Source organism: Sylvia atricapilla, chromosome 6 (genome assembly GCF_009819655.1).
Source record: "Sylvia atricapilla isolate bSylAtr1 chromosome 6, bSylAtr1.pri, whole genome shotgun sequence".
NCBI lineage: Eukaryota > Metazoa > Chordata > Aves > Passeriformes > Sylviidae > Sylvia > Sylvia atricapilla.
In genome coordinates this window covers 56,433,778-56,450,279 of record NC_089145.1, presented here as the reverse complement: position 1 = coordinate 56,450,279, position 16,502 = coordinate 56,433,778, and the positions used below count along the sequence as shown (strand labels likewise).

Below are 16,502 nucleotides of genomic sequence, written 5' to 3'. Positions count from 1 at the left end.
CTGTGCACACAGAGGCAGTGTATGTACATATGTGGCTGTTTAGCAAAGGCCAAAATTCACATTTTCCTCTTGAACTGCCGTCAGGCTGGATAGGAAAAAAAAAAATCAGGCGGCATCAAAAATTTCAGCCTTACAATACTGCAACAAATAATGCTTGTAAGGGTTAGTACAAACCTCTTTTTGCACTGCTCAACTCTTCAATGTACAATTCAGTCTCCTTCCTGGCCTGAAAAGCAATTCTGCTCAAAGTGTGTTTAATGACCTTCCAGACTAATGACCTCACCAGGACTTCTCAAGACAAATGCTGGGTTAATAAAGGACAGTCAGCTGCAAGATTCAGTGCAAGGATCCCCAGCAAGGGGATCCAACTTTATTCAGGCTATCATCTTTCAGGCATAACATACCCCTTCTCTCTAGGGAAATGAGTAATAGCTGGGACCAGGGCCAGGATGCAGGCAAGCCTACAGTGTGTATAGGAAAGGAATAAACATTCTCTGACCTGTTACTCCAAAGAGAAGGCACATGCAATAGTCCATCTTAGCCAAGTTAATTATATGAACAGCTTTTGCCCTGAGGGAAAGTAATTGCACAGTTCTAAACGTCTACTTCAGATGGATGCTTGCTTGAAAACACCTTCTGCTCCATGACTTACAGATTTTGCTTTAAATCAGGTAACTCCTATATCCCCTATGAATGTATAGATCAGGGTGATTGCTAGACAGTGGAGTGAGAACAGCAAAAGTCATGTGAGCACAGAGTTTCTGCTCCCTCTGACATCAGGCTTTTCCCCTGCTACTGGTTGTTCCTGCAGTTTTAGGTTTTCAAGTCAGTTAGAGATGATGCTGCTTGAACCTTAAGTGGAAAATCTTAATTGTGGGAAGGATAAACAACATGTTGATGCATAAAATTAAAAACAAAACAAAACAAATACCTTGTCAGTTTTTACACAGAGAGGCCCAAGACTTTAGGCTCTCACATGTCTAAAAGCACACACAAATTCATTCAAGCAAGTGTGAGACTGAGCCTGAAGAGCACTATTCATGCAGAGACTGCAGGATCATGGCAGGGAAAGGCATATGACATGCTGTGGATAGCAGGCCATTACAGAATTAACTCAGCCAGGTTTGCTTCCTGGATTATATTTTTATTTTGGCAAAGAGTGAGTGCCATCCTATCTCAAACATCATTTTAAAAGAGGAAAGGAGGAGAGGCATAACTATAGAATAACTACTGCATTCATCTACTCCCAGTTCAAGAGCAGCTCCAGACACTGGCCAATAACCGAATATATAGAATAAATGTAAGTAGAAGGCTTTGCATCCAGAAAGAAAAGAAAAAAACTGAATAAAATTGCTAAGGCTTTAAGCCCAGTATTTTATTTTTTTTTTTGTCTGTGTGTGTGTGTGTGTGTGTGCATAAATTAAAGACTGGATGGAACAAATACATCTTTTGTTGTAGCACAAGCCAATGTGTAGCCTAGTCCTCCCATTTGCCAAACTCAGACCTTGAAAGCTGCTGTGTTTGTCTTATCAAAGTGACAAAGAATTTTTCAGCTATTATACAAGACCACAAGCATGTACAGTCTAAATCTGAAAGAAAATAAATTATTTTTTAAATAAATAAAAAGAAAAATAGCTTCAAGACTACAATGACCTTTTCAGTGGAAGCTGGAAGACAACTTGCCTTGACAGAAGGAGCCAAACATTTACAGCTGACAAAAGGAGTGAGAGGCATGCCAGCTGTTAAATCTGTTATGTTGGTTATTGTAACAGGTGAGTTCTCTTCAGAAACTCAGTGTCATACTTAGAAACACAATGCACTATATTCAACTCAGCTGCTGCATTTCAGCTTCACAGTGCTGTGGGAAGCACCACAGGCCAGGCAGCTACAGTCTGGTAAGAAGCAGGTCACAGCCAGCAATTCAATTAGTCTGCAGAACAGGAAGCCTGAAAGGAGATGACATCCCACTAACGCCTGTGTGCTCCCCCTTTAGGTAAGCGACAGAAGGGTTCATCTGCATTTGGATGACCCATGAATGTGTCTGCAAATTTCTAAAGAGTACATTCAATAAATGTTCAATACTGAGGTGGTGGCAATGGGGCAGATCTTGGACTCTAGCAACACCCAGCTCTGCAGACTGCTGTTTGCCAACACCATCAACACATCATTAAGAGCAGGACTCATGCCCTGACCCGCTGAGATGCTGAACTTCTTACGACCTCTTGGAGACTCCTCAGAGAAGAGAAACTAAGGTCAAATATATTTCAGAGTTCTGCCTTCACAAAGCAGGTGGTGTACAGAGCACTAACAATAAACCTGAAACTACGGGTTTTTTGTTTTATATAACAAGCGTTAACCCCATCTAAGTGTTTGTTTCAGATCTCTCACTCCTCCCACTTAATTCTTCAGGGATAAGGAAACCCACTATCTTACATCTTGACACATTTAAATGTTGCATTTATAATAAAACTTAGCCCTAGAGAATTGCACCCATAACTTCTAACTGAAGAAATACAGCTGCAGAAAAAATAAACATCAGCAGCTCAGAAAGCTAATTGGATAGAGCAGTCATGGGAAAACAGCTGCTGGAGAGATACCTCATCAGAAAAAGGCATGGAGAAAGAAGACCTCAAAGAGCAGCCAAGTTTCATTTATTAAGAACAGGAAAGAAGCTAGAGCAATTATATTGTTTACCACTCCTCCCATCCCATGTAATTGGGAAAACTGATTATGAAGGAGAATCTCCTGAAGCAATGAACTTAAAACTGAGAAAATGAAGGAAGTCCAACTTCTATCTAAATAGCATAACTAAATACAGCCTAGCAGCTGTGGTGCAAACTAAGCTATTTTTTAGCAAAGATATTTTGTCAAATACTTGATTGTCTCTACAGCTGCATGCTCCTGCAGTTTAGGAGGCTGCTAACAGGGAACATACACACACTGCCAGTGGTCTCTGGCATCTCTTCCCCTAAGCACCAGTCTCCCTGAATTCTACATCACTACTAAGGTAATGTAGCTGGTAATTACCTCTGTGACACCTTCTCTTTCTGAGCATTGCAGATACTGCTGTTCTACTTTCCTAACCATTTACAGACCCCTCTGTAATTCATCAGAAAGCTGTGTTAAAGACCAGTCATGCAATTAGGTCCAGAAACAGTTCAAAGAGCTACCTCTGAAATCTCAGTTCTGCATTCCATTACAGTGCTCATTACCACAGGCTCTGATTATATCTGTGGGTTCTACTCTTAAAGCATCACAAAACACATTATTTTCTCCCAACAACTATATGCTAGTCACAGTTTTACAGTTAGGAATTTTCTACCCACCCCACCTCCAAAGCTCTCCTATAATCCCACACAGTCAAGAGGCATTCACAGGTCTCCAGATCCATTTGATATTAACTCCAAATTGCTCTAGAACACAGGGGATTTTATTTTCCTGAAACAGACCACTTCCGTAAGAGTCCATACCAGAGCTTCTAGGACACTGATCAAAATAAACACAGAGATCAAGTCTCCAATTCTGCCTTTGTGCCTCTGTGCAGTCACTAGCAATGGTTCTGCATTTCTGCCATCGTTTCACCGGAGTGCCCAACAAAGCATGTGTAAGCCAGGGCTTTGAGAGCTGCAAGTCACCCTGGGAGCACCATAACCTCCAGAATTAGGGGACTTGTAGGCATTATCCTGGGGTTTCTCTGCACATGACTCCATATCCAGTGTTCAAAACCTTGACAATTCCAAGTGCACACCATATTATTTCATGCATGGAAAAGGAAAGCATTCGTTTGACCTGTGCAACATTAGATTTTCCAGCAAAGTATAGCTGGAACCTTAAAACCTCCCTGAGTGCTTCCACGCAATTTGCCCACAAGTCAGGGTTTTGGTTTACATAAAATGGAAAAAGAACTTGTGATACTGAACACAGGTCCTCCACCTGAATGACATCACAGGACTGGCAGGGTGCTTCAGACAGTGCAGGGGCAACCAGACCATCTGCTGGTGTGTGGTGCACACCTTATGGGTCTCAAGAGAGCTCAGTGTAGCTCTCTTAGGGGCAGCTTTCATACACACATACACACACACACACACACACACCACGTTGCCAGCTGACCTCAGACTCAACAGTTACAATAGAAGCAGACAGCTAAAGTTCTATGTGCCAACACCATGGGTCACAGAATTTTTTGTTGTGCTTTTGGTTGGTTGTTGTTAAACCTTTAGTGTCTTCTAAGGTTCCTATTACATTGTTAACAGCAGGAGGCAGTAATCTACAGCCAGGCTGCCTTCTGGCAACCTCTTTTTGAGCCAGCTAGAAAGCAAAGCTCTCAGTTCACCCTTTCCTTCCCCCCTTTATAAATACAACCACTTACAAAATAAGAGTAAGAAATCAAACTGTGAGATAAACATAGCCATATAAATGCACACCTCTGCATCCATCCCTCCCCATGTACCAGTGCCACGCCAGAACTATTACTTAAGGGCAAAATTATTCACACCCCCTCAAGACTGCTGTTCACTTACAGAAAGTCACAAATGGTAGCAAAAGTCATCCAGACATCACCAGACAAATACCACACCATTTGGCAGGGCAAGAAGGGAATATGTAGTCTTTACATGCTCATAAGAGCATAGAACACAACCCCCCTACACACACCTTGTTTTTGTAGTTTACAGAAGTGAGCTGTAAAAGATCAGCAGTATTCCTTTCTTAGGGATGAGGGCAAGGGTTCCTGAAGGCAAATCTTTCTTTGTGGGAGAGGAAGGTGGAGGGATGGAGGCAGCAAGACAAGCCCCATGCCAAAGAAGCCACCTCTGGGATTTAGGAATGCCTTGGGAGATTAAATTAGGCTCACTTCTTCCCTCTCTTCAACTCTCATTACTTGTGTAGTAAATTCACCATCTTTCACCTCACAGACAGCAAAACCTTGTCGAGCAGATCTTCAGAGGTTCAGCTGCCAGAAATACAAGGTGCCACAGTTGCTTTGTGGTATTTTCTTGGATTAGCAGCACTTTATTTTTCAATAAAGGAAGTAACATTTAAAATATCAAAGTCCCTCAATATAGACCATGAAGAACAAACAATGTTTCAAGTCTCCTGTACCTTCTGGAATAAACCTGAGGTGGGACTGGATTTCCTGCCTTGTTTGTGAACAGAAGATTGGTAATGTTTCTGCCAATATTGGTTTCATCTCTTAGGGAAAAACTGAGCACCAAATGTCAGGCTGAGCTGGGGAATTTACTCTAGGAACAGGTACAGCTTGACTGCTTTTGTCCTGGCCAAGCCACTGCTTACAAAAGCACAGACAGGACACCAAAGGTACACTGGGATCCAAGTGACTGCAGTCTGGCTCCAAGTGACACAGCCTTCCCTTCCTCCCAAGGCATGTCAACAGGAGTTGATCCTAAGGGCTCGATCTACACCTAAACACGGCTGGGTCCAGAAGAAGGATGGACTTCCGCCTGGTGCAGGAGATGGATGCTAAAGGTTGGCTCTTGACCCCTGGCAGGCTGCCTGCTATAGGGAGTGCACAGAGAAAAGAACAGGGCAAGTGACAAGAACAGCTCTTCCATCTGATGGCTCTGCTGACTCTCACATGCCTTCCATTTTCATCTCTCTTTTAGGACAAAGCAAAGTTATAGCCTTCTGGGGTTGTCATACCTTATAGGGTAACTTTTTCCACAGGATATTCACTGGGATGATCATAAAAACTTTTGATAAAAATTACAAATGAGGTGCCATTCTGAGACTGCTAGAAAGGAAGGAAGCCTTCCCCACGGTCTCTAGGCTTTTGCTGCAGTTCTAGAGCTGCTGTGGGTGGCTCTGTATGGCCCTGGTTCCATTCCTGGTGATCCCTTTCTCTGGTCCATTAGTCACAGCAACCCACACAAACCCTTCTGTCAGCAAGTCAGCCCTTACAGATTATTAAATAAAAGACATTTCTAAGCAGTTAGCAGATCCAATCTAAAAGGTAACACAACAACTAGCCCTGAAAGTACTAAACTATTACTGAGAAATTAAAAGAACTATTGTTTTGGTGTGAAAGAGTATTAGCATATACATCCCATGCCCCTTGGTAGCAATTAAACTAACCAAAAGCAGATAGCATTGCCCCTCTTTTTTCCAGCTCCTTGAAAATCTCACACAGGGACCAATAAACATGGGAATTATGTTGGTTCCTGCAGCACAAAAACACCTGCTAAACAAGGCAGTGGAACAAGGATCCCTTTAAGAGATGCTAATGCCTGAATACACTTGGCAGCCCACTGGGAACACAGCTCAGGTTTGCAGAGACACACAAAATACCAATGCAAAAAGCACTCCAACTCTCCCATCCCTGCTTTTAGTGAGGGTGTAAGGGGAGAAAAGGACTTTTAGGGCATGACAAGGAAAAGGGTTTTCTTGCAAGCAGGTTGTGCAATCCAGAGTCTCAACTGCTGTATTCAGAACAGCTTTTCTTTAGGGAAAGGGAACCAACACTAACTCTCTCTGAGGCTGGAGATCTCCAAGCCAAAGCTGGCCAGCAGGCAGAGATGATCAGATGAACAAAAAGGATTTGGTAAGCCATTTGCCATCAAGAGGACATCTTCAGAGAGAAGAGAAAGACGCCCAAGCAGCTTCAGGGCTCCATCCTTGTAGAGCCTGCGACCTGACAAAGAAAATGGAAAGAAACATCAGCCAGAGACTGGCACCACAGATTAACCCTACACACTCACAGAGGGATGATTATCAGTCCTTTTCTGTTCTTTCCCTGAAAGATGAAGACAGCCTGCACAAACACTACATGCACCTTTGAGCCCAGATGTGAAAGCAGTGAGCATCCTACAATACTGTTGTTGGTTGTTTCATGTATTTGCAGGCATAGGAAGCAAGAATACACTGAATTCACCAGGCAGTTGCTTACATGAGAAGTTCCTTTCATGGACTGTGGCCTAGCAATAGCTTCAGATTCTTCCCCAAGGAAGAATTAATATCTTCATTCCTAACCTGTTCCCCAAACTTGATTCTGACATGACCCAAATCAGCTCCAAGAGAGCTCCTGGATGCATTTACATGCAGTCTTTCATCAAGAGAACTCCTGTTTCAGACAGCAGAGAGATGGTGCCTCTGTAAAGGAACCAGAGCCACCTCCTTCCAAGAACAGCATGTGATCTCAGACAGACCAGAAGTCCAAGGCTTGAACTCAGGACCCAGCACTGCCTGTTACCAGGAGCAAAAGTAAGATATTTATACAGAAGAAAAGAATTTTTTCTGTTCTAGCTTCCTCAAAAGTCTACATAAACCTAAGCAGCCTCATTTTTTTCACAGGAACAATAAAGAGTGTCTTCTCATGGTACATAAGGCAGTGTTACTTCCACGTTGTGTATTATTTCAAAGACACATTCTGTAGATCCATCAGCTTAATGAAATGCACTGCCCATCTGGTCTCACAGTCCTCTTCCAATGTCACAGGGATAAGCCCTGCACTGCCACACTCACCTGCCTTACTCTCCACAGGCTCTGCTGAGTAGAAAATGTAATCCACAGTGGCTCCAAGCCCCATGGGCATCGTTGTGACCTCTGGGCGTCCCCTCTGTGGCAAGAAGTGGCTGTAGACAGAGGTCAGGTTGAGGCCATGCTGGATAACACCTGAACACCTGCACACAAACAGTCACTGTTTATCAAGGAAGGAAAGAGAATTATGCCTTTTCAGTACTGCAGTCACAGCTGAATGTTCTCTTGATGATGCAACTGTCTGAACTACTCCTCCTCTGTGAGCACATAAAATCTTTCAGAACTATTTGCTCCACTTACACCAAAGCAAGATAGACTGGGAATTTCTTTTGTCTTCAATACCCAGTGCTACATATGCCTACGCCCTCCATTCTCAATCTCACCAACACAATGCTGACAGAGCAGCACTCAGCTGCTGGGAGAATTCTGGGTGGATCTAGTTCTTCCAGATAGTCCTCCTTACTATCTTTCACTCTCACATCTACTTCAGTCTTTACTTCAGACAGGTTTTCAGTGCTCAGGAAAACAAGGCTGAATTTGAAGACGGGGGCCATTGAAGGAGCACCAAGTTACCTTGGGATGAATGGCTGGGGATCAGGGTCTTTCACCACGGCAGCAGGCTTGGGCCAGTGTGCAGGGCGGTCTGCAAAGGAGCAAAGAGATTCCAGCCAGACCTACACAGATCCCAGAACAGGCTGCTCATCCCAAGTCTGAGAAGCTTCTCCTGAATACAAATGAATCTTTTTGCCCAAGAAGAGCAGATAGCTTCCAGTCACGAACATCTTAAAGGAAAATATCCAAAGGAAACACAAGCTGTAAGACTATCAGGAACATCCTTAGAGCAGATCAGAGCAAACAACTGAGAAGTCAGGCTGAGAACATGTCCTTAAAGCATTTAATATTATCAGAGTCCAGGGAATTTCAACCTTTGCTCTCAAAGAAAGTTTGCTTGTCTTAGCCTACAGCTTACTCGAAGGGTGTCTAGAAAGGCAGAACAGAAATGGAGAAAGCAGAACCAGCCATGCCACAAGGCCCAGAGGTGCAGCAATGTCTACTGGGTACCAGCTTCCAGAGACATCTGTATTGGGACCATTATGTATCATTACAGTCTTCAGGTTGTCCTCTGCCACCAAAATCTTGAAGCAGAAAAAAGAAATATATATATGTGTTTCAGCTTAAAAGAAGTTTGTAGGAAACAGCTTCAAGAAGCTGGGTCTCAGAGCATCTCAAGCAACACAGTCAGTGTGTATGAGGGAGGAAAGTGTGCTTCTCTGAGCTCACATGGAATCATGTCACAGAAGGCATCCTTCTGCCTTTCCCCTTCCTCACCAGGCATTACCTCCACCTCATGTTTTCCTCAAAATCACAGAATCATACAGTTATAGAACAGCCTGGGTTGGAAGGGACTGTAAAGATCATCTAGTTCCATCCCTCCATCCCATGGGCAAGGAAGGATGTCACCCACTAAATCAGGCTGCCCAGGGCCCCATGCAACCTGGCCTTGAACATTTTCCAGGGATGTGGCATCCACAGCTTCTCTGGGCAACCTGACACAATGCCTTACTACCCTCTGTGTAAAAAATTCTAAGAAGTTTAAAACCATTTGCCCATTATCCCATTACTATATGCCTTGTAAACACTCTCCCTCTTTTTTCACAAGCCCCCCTTACGTACTGGAAGGCCACAACGAGGCCTCAGTGGAGCGCTCTCTTCTCCAGTCCAAACTCTCTCAGTCTGTCCTCAGAGGAGAGGCTCCACTGAGCTAGGAGAGTGGCAAGTTGGAAAGTGTCCTGTTCATACCTGGTTTAGCATCTGTCACACCTTCCAAGAGGACCAGCTGCGGTGGTCGCTCACAGGCAGCATCACAAAAGCGGAACTGGAGCAGGAAGTCACGGCTGTATTCACGTCTCCCTGCAGAGAAAAGCACAAGTTAAAAGAAGTAACTGCAGCAAAGTCACATCTCCAGGGAACACCTACATATAATTCAGACCTTTGGGCCTCTAAGAGCTCTTTAGTTTGAGTGAGGATTTGTGCCCAAACACTCTGATACCATGAGAATAGAAATCACCTAATAACCTACACATAGAACAGAACAGACGTGTTACAGTAGAAGAACAGGGCACAGCTATTGCTATCCCTTAAATGCAACAATCATGGTCAGCACAAAAACAAGAATGTCCTCTCAAGCAGATCAGTTAGTGGGCAACTCCAGGAAATGTATGGTGAGAAAAAGTTTCTGGAGATCAGGCTGAATACAAGCTCTACATTCAAGATTTTAACAAAAGCTATTTTGTGTGGGATCCATTTTTTAAATCCTCTCTATGGATGCAGAGAACAGACATGAGTGTACCTGGGTCTTAGGAATGATTTCTTTACAGCGGTTTGCAAATACTATCCAAGACCACATCCCAAACACCTAGAGATGAAAGCTGTGCCTGTTGAACACAGTTTACAACTGCACAAAAGCCTTAAGTCTGGGAATATGAAAGAGACACATAGAGCAATTGTTACTGGTAGAGGAATATTCAGCTTCTGCCTAGAGAAAGAAAACGGCAGAAACGCAATAGGTTCTAGAAAAAATCGTATTTAACTCGTATACAAAGTAGAAGGAGAGAATCTTTGTCAAGTGCTTTATGCAGCACATGCCCAAGCTACTGCCCATCCTCAGCAAACTCATATTGTCAGTGCACACTGGAGCTCACCAGGTTTCTTTGGCTGGCACAGGGTGACATACTGGCACTTGTCTGTTACACCCAGTGAGCTTGGCCACAGTGGGGCCAGCAATTTCCGTGAGTACAATTGTTGGGAGAAGTCTTCCTGACCAGACACCTGCAAGAAGGCCAGAAAAGGAGAGCAACCATCAGTGACACACAGCATATGTGCAAGCTACAGACAATGTACATATATACATCTGCCAAGAGCAAGACAGGGGAATGCCCTCACAGAAAGGCATGAAATAAGCTATTCAGAGTATGGTGCAGATATAATAAACCTTCAGTTGCAGGGGACAGATACAATTAGCTAAAAATCACCTGACAAGATACTTTACAGGTATCTTACTGAAGTGATGATTTAGCCTGAATGACAAACATGTATTTGATCAGACACACAGTAAGACAACCACAAGAGACTCTAGCATAAGCACCCACTTCAAACTTTTTTTGGAACAAACGTCCACATAAAATTTTAGTAAGTCTTGGTGGAGTTGCACTTCCCTACACTTCCAGCCACCCAGGCATAAAAACTCCATAGGGAAGGAAAAAAGACTTGAAATTAAGAGGTCTATTATCACAAGTCTTCCTCAAGAGAAACCAAAAGAGCAGTGATGGAAACAACAGGCACACACTTGTGCGTTTACTCCTCCTGCAGTGGTGGAGACATTAGGGAAGACTGCTGAATAACTTAATTCAGTATTATGACTATTTTCTCACAAGAGAAAGAATGCAGCCATGCATTTCTCTAGCAGCATACAACAAAGAGCTATCCAATCCCAATTCTGGCTGGCAACTACCTTCCATGCTGGCATCCCATGGTAGGAAAGTTCACCATTCCGGATGAATTTGTAGAGTGGAGAATCAGGTACAGAGTTCAGGTCTCCACACAAGATGACAGGATAGTAGCTGCCTTCAGCAGTTCTTGCAATTTTGTCAATCTCTGCTAGGAGCAAGGCCACCTGGGCCAGTTTGACATCTCCTCGACGGGGATTGAACAAGACGTGAGTGTTGGCCACACACAGAGGACTGACTGCCTTCAGACCCTGCTCTGGGAGCACGGGCTGTAGCAGCAGCACCAAGCCCACATTATCCCGGTTGAGGACGTCCAGGCCAGGCCGGAAGTATTCTATGGGGCTGAGGCTGATCAGCTGGAACCTGCTGTGCTTGTAGCATACTGCACATCCATCTGTCTTCGCGCCAGTTCTCCGTTTATAGAAGCATGCAAAGCCTGAAAAGAAACCATCCCCTGTTAAAAGGTTTATCCAGTCACTGCCTCAGGCTCAGCAAGTCTCTACAGAAAAGGTTCCTGCTACATATATATCAATATATAGCAATATACCCAATTCTGTTCCAATAATCACTCTTTAATATTAATCACTGGGGATATTTTCTCTCTTCTTGTCCTTCTAGGGCCCTGTTTTGTTACTCTGATCTTTCAACTCAGAGACATCAACTGCAAAAGAAAGGATAAATGTCTAGGCAGATAGTTCAGCAGTAGGGCCAGCACCACCTGGCAAACAGAAAGAAGTCTTTGGAAACTGAGTGCTTTGAAGGTGAAGCACTGCTTGGTCAGTCACATGAGCTGGATGTACAGACCCACAAAAGCAGGACATACCCATCTCCTTGAATGTTGGCTCCAGTTGCTCCCAGTAATGGTTCTCTTGCACCTCCTGGAGACACAAAACCTGGAAGGAAGGCAGAGACCTCATTTGCTCCACAAGTATTTGCTAGTTACCTTGTTTTGGGGAAGGAAGAAAGTGCACTCACATACCAACCCTCCAAAGAGAAATGTCATCACTGCAACTCTGTCCTACACTTTCCAGATGCAAAGCACTAACTTTCTGGGTCACATTAGTGTATCATTCAGTTTTGCAGTGACAAGACTAAACATCCTTCATCCCACAAAGAGGACTCAAAGAATAAAGAAATTCACGGAGTCCTCTTCAATGCAGGTTTCCCCTCCTGTGCTGCCTTAGAAAACTGGTCCTTCTTCCTCTACTTCTGCTGTTTATAGAAGTTAAGCCCTGCTATCAAAGTATGACTAGTTTCTACAATATAATCAAGACAGACACCAAAAACACAGTCTGTGAAAGTCCTCAAATGCTCTCAGAGCAATCAGTATCCAGTTACCAAGCAGGTAGTACCTTCCTAGCACTTGCCCCCATCTTTTTCTTTTCTTAATACTGTTAGATCAAACAAGGAAATCAAATTCTGGTGACACTGATGTAGGGAGGGCTCAATCATATCATACTTACATCAGGATCCCAATGCTGGATCTCCTGCAGAAGGTTTGGAAGGCGGTAGTTCCAGCTCAGGATGTCTGGATGACAGTGTACATAGAGGTCAAGGCCCTGCTCCACCAAGTCCTGGGCAAGGATGTTGTAAGACATGACTCGAAATTCAAAGAGAGGAGTGTTTTTTGAGACCTGCTCTAAGACACAGGGCTGGACAGAAAGATCCTCCCAGTCTCTCCATAAGATCTCTACATGCAAGAGACAAAAAGCAAAGTTACAGCCACACTGGATACCTTGCTGATACTTTGGCTCCCCTGGGACCCAGAAAACAGCCATTCTCATTCCCTATACTAGGGCACTCCAGCCTCTGAGCAAACCTCACCCACTCTGGTTTTCAGACGCTCTTTCTGGATATCTTTGGATAGCTGTCTGTAGGGATGGCATAACACATGACCAGAGTCAAGCACACTGAAACACCAGACCCACTTTTCGGTGCTTTTAAGAGAACAAACTCAGCACTTGAGAACAGTAAGAAACATGTATTGACATTCAGCTCAGACAGTCTAATAGCACAGAATCCACTAGCTGTGACCAGCCCCTCCTCAGCAAAAACTCACTTTACAGTTTTCACCAGCAGATCCTGTCAATTCTGCAGGGACAATCCATGTCTTACTGACAGCAAGCCCCAGACAGGATAACCCAACCACATTCACTACAAATGCCAAACCCAACTTAACTCTAGATTCAGAGCCATCACTGACCGTGGTAGGGCACCTCTGTTGGGACAGGATAAAACGGCACTGCATCCTGAATGGGCTGGGCTGGGAGCACCGGTGGCACTGTCTCTGCATCACATGCTAAACTCCAGGCCAGCACAGCTGGGTCATCATTCAGCACTTCCACGCTGATATCAGCACAGCCAGCTGTTTGGTGATCTGTCTGTGGCACCACAGCTGCCCAAGGGGCACTGCCTGTGACAGTCACTGTTTCCTCTGATGGTAATCTTGCAAGTTCAGCCACTGCATGATCCTGCAGTTCTGAAGAGGCCAAGGCATTTAGCTCTGAGTGCTGCTGATCAGCACACCGGGTGACTTCCGGAGATGTGTTCAGGTCACTGAGGCTGGTCATCAATAGCTCTGAACCTTCTAACCAGTCACTAGTGAGTGTAACTGATTCTCTCCTCACTGCTGGAACACTCTCACTGGCTGGCAAATTCCCTACTCCTTCCTCCAGCCACTGCTGGAGAAGGGCTTCTTGCTCTTCTGGGACCAATCTTCCTGTGGTTGCAGCAAAGACACCTTCTATCTGGGTGGACGGGCTCTTCGCCAGAAGCACATTCTTTCGATAGGTAAAGAAAGCATCTGTCATTTAAAAACAAAATCAAAATAAGACAGCCAGAAATGCTTTCTTACTTATTCTTTTCTTATTCCACTCTGTGCAATACAACCATTCAGCATAGCAACCTAAACAAATTACTTCTCTGAGGAAAAACAACTACCCTCTAAATAACTTCCCCTGCCTCCTCCAGAGTGCTAAGCCACGTTATATTAGTCCAACTCACTGAAACTGCACACAATAGCAATGGCTTTATCAAATCTAGGGAATGCAGTTCTAACTCACGCTGCACCACAGACAGCCAAGCTGAAAGGCCTTGTAGAAACTACCAGCTCTCAGCAATGTATGTAAAGGCACAGTCTCTAGTAGTTAGCTGATCAGGTGCATGGGCTAAGAAACCAAGGTCTTGTAGATCATCACTTGGAACAAGTTTCTTTCCAGGGACTGAGTAAGAAATAACAGTCAGCTAAGAGAATAAAATATAACACAAGAATGTGTTGTAGAAGAAAAACCATTCTGTTACTAAGAGATGAAAAATGAAGACACAGACGGACCAACATATGCCTTATTAGAGAGACTATATGCACAGAAGTAGTCCTAGTAAGAATTACAGACCACCTGATGACTGACATGGCAAAAAATAAAAACGTAACATTGAATATATTAATATTTGTGCAGTAAAGTAGAAAAAGACAGACCCCCTTCACCTGCTCCTATACAAGAGACAGCATTCACATTTCACTATGCATTCTGCACAGACACTTGTCCCTACTGTAATCTAGCAACTTCAGTTGATTACAAATCACCTTTTTTCTCTGCATCCCAGTCAGTCAGCCACAGCAGTAACATACAAGAGTCAGCAACATCCATGTATAGTTTCACTATATCTTTTGTGTCAAAGTTTTCTGTATGTGTCAGAAATGGAGTTTTAAGAACCATACTCCTCTCTGTCGGTTTGTAATTAAGTTCATTAATGTCAGAAACACCAATGCACCAATGTAATGTTCCCACACGCCAGGCACGATGAGTGCCTACAAAAGCATGTTAACACTCAATAGGAGCCGAATTTGAGAGGAGTCAGCTCTTTGCTCAGTATGAAAAGAGACAGCGTGCCAGTCCAGTATTTGCTACAGGCCCGGGGACAGGTTCAGCTGGAGAGCGGCTTCACATGAGCTCAGTAATCAGGGACTGTAAAGCAGCAGCAGGATCTAGGGAAACTAAACGAAACAGCGACGCAGACAAAACTTAAGTCCATCCACGAAGTCACCTGCAGGTCCTCGGGGGACCACAGACCTCTGAGGAGCCCATCCCCAAGGATCTCCCCAGGCCCGGAGCGCAGGCTGGGGGCAGGAGCTAGAGCCCCGGCACAAAGCGCAGTCTACCTGTGCAGCACGACAGCTGGCAGCTGTTCCCCCCGAACACCCAGCTCCCCGCGGCCCCAGGCCCCACTGCCCAGGGCCAGGGCCTCGGGAGCTCCGGGGCAGCCGGGCCGCCCTCCCTCAGGCCGGGCCGCCCCCCTCGGGCCGAGCCGCCCCCTCAGGCCGGGCCGCCCCCTCTCAGGCCGGGCCGCCCCCTCTCAGGCCGGGCCGCCCCCCCTCACGCCGGGCCGCCCCCCCTCACGCCGGGCCGCGCCCCCTCAGGCCGGGCCGCCCCCCCTCAGGCCGGGCCGCCTCCCCTCAGGCCGGGCCGCCTCCCCTCAGGCCGTGCCGCCCCCCTCAGGCCGGGCCGCCTCCCCTCAGGCCGTGCCGCCCCCCTCAGGCCGGGCCGCCTCCCCTCAGGCCGGGCCGCCTCCCCTCAGGCCGGGCTGCCCCCTCTCAGGCCGGGCCGCCCCCCTCAGGCCGGGCCGCCTCCCCTCAGGCCGGGCCGCCTCCCCTCAGGCCGGGCTGCCCCCTCTCAGGCCGGGCCGCCCCCCTCAGGCCGGGCCGCCTCCCCTCAGGCCGGGCCGCCTCCCCTCAGGCCGGGCTGCCCCCTCTCAGGCCGGGCCGCCCCCCTCAGGCCGGGCCGCCCCGCCAGCTCCCCCTGCCCCGCCGCCGCCCGCCCGGGGCCGGGTTACCTCGGAGGGCCCGGAGGAGCCGCGCCGCCGGCAGCAGCACGTAGCAGAGCAGGGTGCCGATCATGCCGCCCGGCCCGGCCTCCACCGCCCCCAGCCCGGCCCCGCCGCCGCGCCAGCCCCGCCTCAGCTCCGGCCTCACGGCGCGGCCCGCCGGAGCCCGGCGTGTCCCGGCGCTCCCTCGCTCACTCACCGCTTCGGGCCCCGCGGCTCGCCGCCGCCTCGGGCCTGGCCCTGCCCCGGCTCTGCTCCAGGCCCCCGCCCCGGGAGGCCGCGGCCCGCGGGGGGACGGCCCCGGCCGGGGTGGGGCCCTATGGGCTGTGCCGGGCTCAGGGCCGGCAGCCGGGCTGTGCCCGAGGGGTCAGCAGCTGGGACCCTGGGCCGAGTGACGGCTTCTTTACGGCCCCGCCACCCTGAAATTTGTGGTTTCGAACAAAAATTTTCACCCCCTGTCCTCAGTTTAAAAATATCGACGATTTCCATGATTATTTTTGCCCCCTGGAAAGCCACCATTTGCTCCAGGTGTTGCACAGGCTTTTCGAACACCAGTGATAAGAGGCAAGGTTTTGCCAAGCACAGCCTCTGTGCAGCTGTGGCGATGGGCTGGGGGCGACAGCGGAGCAGGAGCAGGCAGCTGAGAGGTCATCAGAGGTTTGCCAAGTAAATCCTCACCTGGCT

The 16,502-nt window shown here is 46.9% G+C and overlaps 1 protein-coding gene and 1 long non-coding RNA gene across 4 annotated transcripts; one reads left to right on the top strand and one right to left on the bottom strand.

The window, feature by feature from the left end:
* Window positions 1–647: 647 nt before the first annotated feature.
* LOC136362986 (uncharacterized) lies at window positions 648–2,533 on the top strand. The gene is made up of 2 exons (XR_010743876.1): window positions 648–1,772; window positions 1,994–2,533. It is a non-coding gene; the product is annotated as an uncharacterized lncRNA (long non-coding RNA).
* A 2,447-nt stretch (window positions 2,534–4,980) lies between these two features.
* On the bottom strand, window positions 4,981–15,989 carry ANGEL1 (angel homolog 1). Of its 3 annotated transcripts, none has more exons than XM_066322003.1 (10): window positions 15,828–15,986; window positions 13,201–13,800; window positions 12,461–12,687; window positions 11,821–11,890; window positions 11,003–11,433; window positions 10,194–10,320; window positions 9,292–9,402; window positions 8,065–8,134; window positions 7,477–7,634; window positions 4,981–6,646 (listed from the first exon to the last, which is right to left on the bottom strand). In XM_066322003.1, the coding sequence occupies exons 1-10, from the start codon at window positions 15,889–15,891 to the stop codon at window positions 6,477–6,479; spliced, it is 2,028 nt and encodes a 675-aa protein (XP_066178100.1). In that variant the 5' UTR covers window positions 15,892–15,986; the 3' UTR covers window positions 4,981–6,476. The 3 variants fall into 3 exon arrangements, with proteins under 3 accessions (XP_066178100.1, XP_066178103.1, XP_066178102.1); XM_066322006.1 differs by lacking the exon at window positions 15,828–15,986 and adding an exon at window positions 15,042–15,065; XM_066322005.1 differs by lacking the exons at window positions 4,981–6,646; window positions 7,477–7,634; window positions 8,065–8,134 and adding an exon at window positions 8,135–8,273 and having other exon boundaries at window positions 15,828–15,989.
* Window positions 15,990–16,502: the final 513 nt, after the last annotated feature.

Coding starts and splice junctions, on each gene's coding strand:
- ANGEL1 (XM_066322003.1), bottom strand. CDS start 15,891: ATGATCGGCACCCTGCTCTGCTACGTGCTGCTGCCGGCGGCGCGGCTC. Junction 11,891..12,460: donor TCCAGCATTGGGATCCTGAT/GTAAGTATGATA, acceptor CCTTCCTTCCAG/GTTTTGTGTCTCCAGGAGGT. Junction 11,434..11,820: donor GCCAACATTCAAGGAGATGG/GTATGTCCTGCT, acceptor GTTTCTTTTCAG/GCTTTGCATGCTTCTATAAA.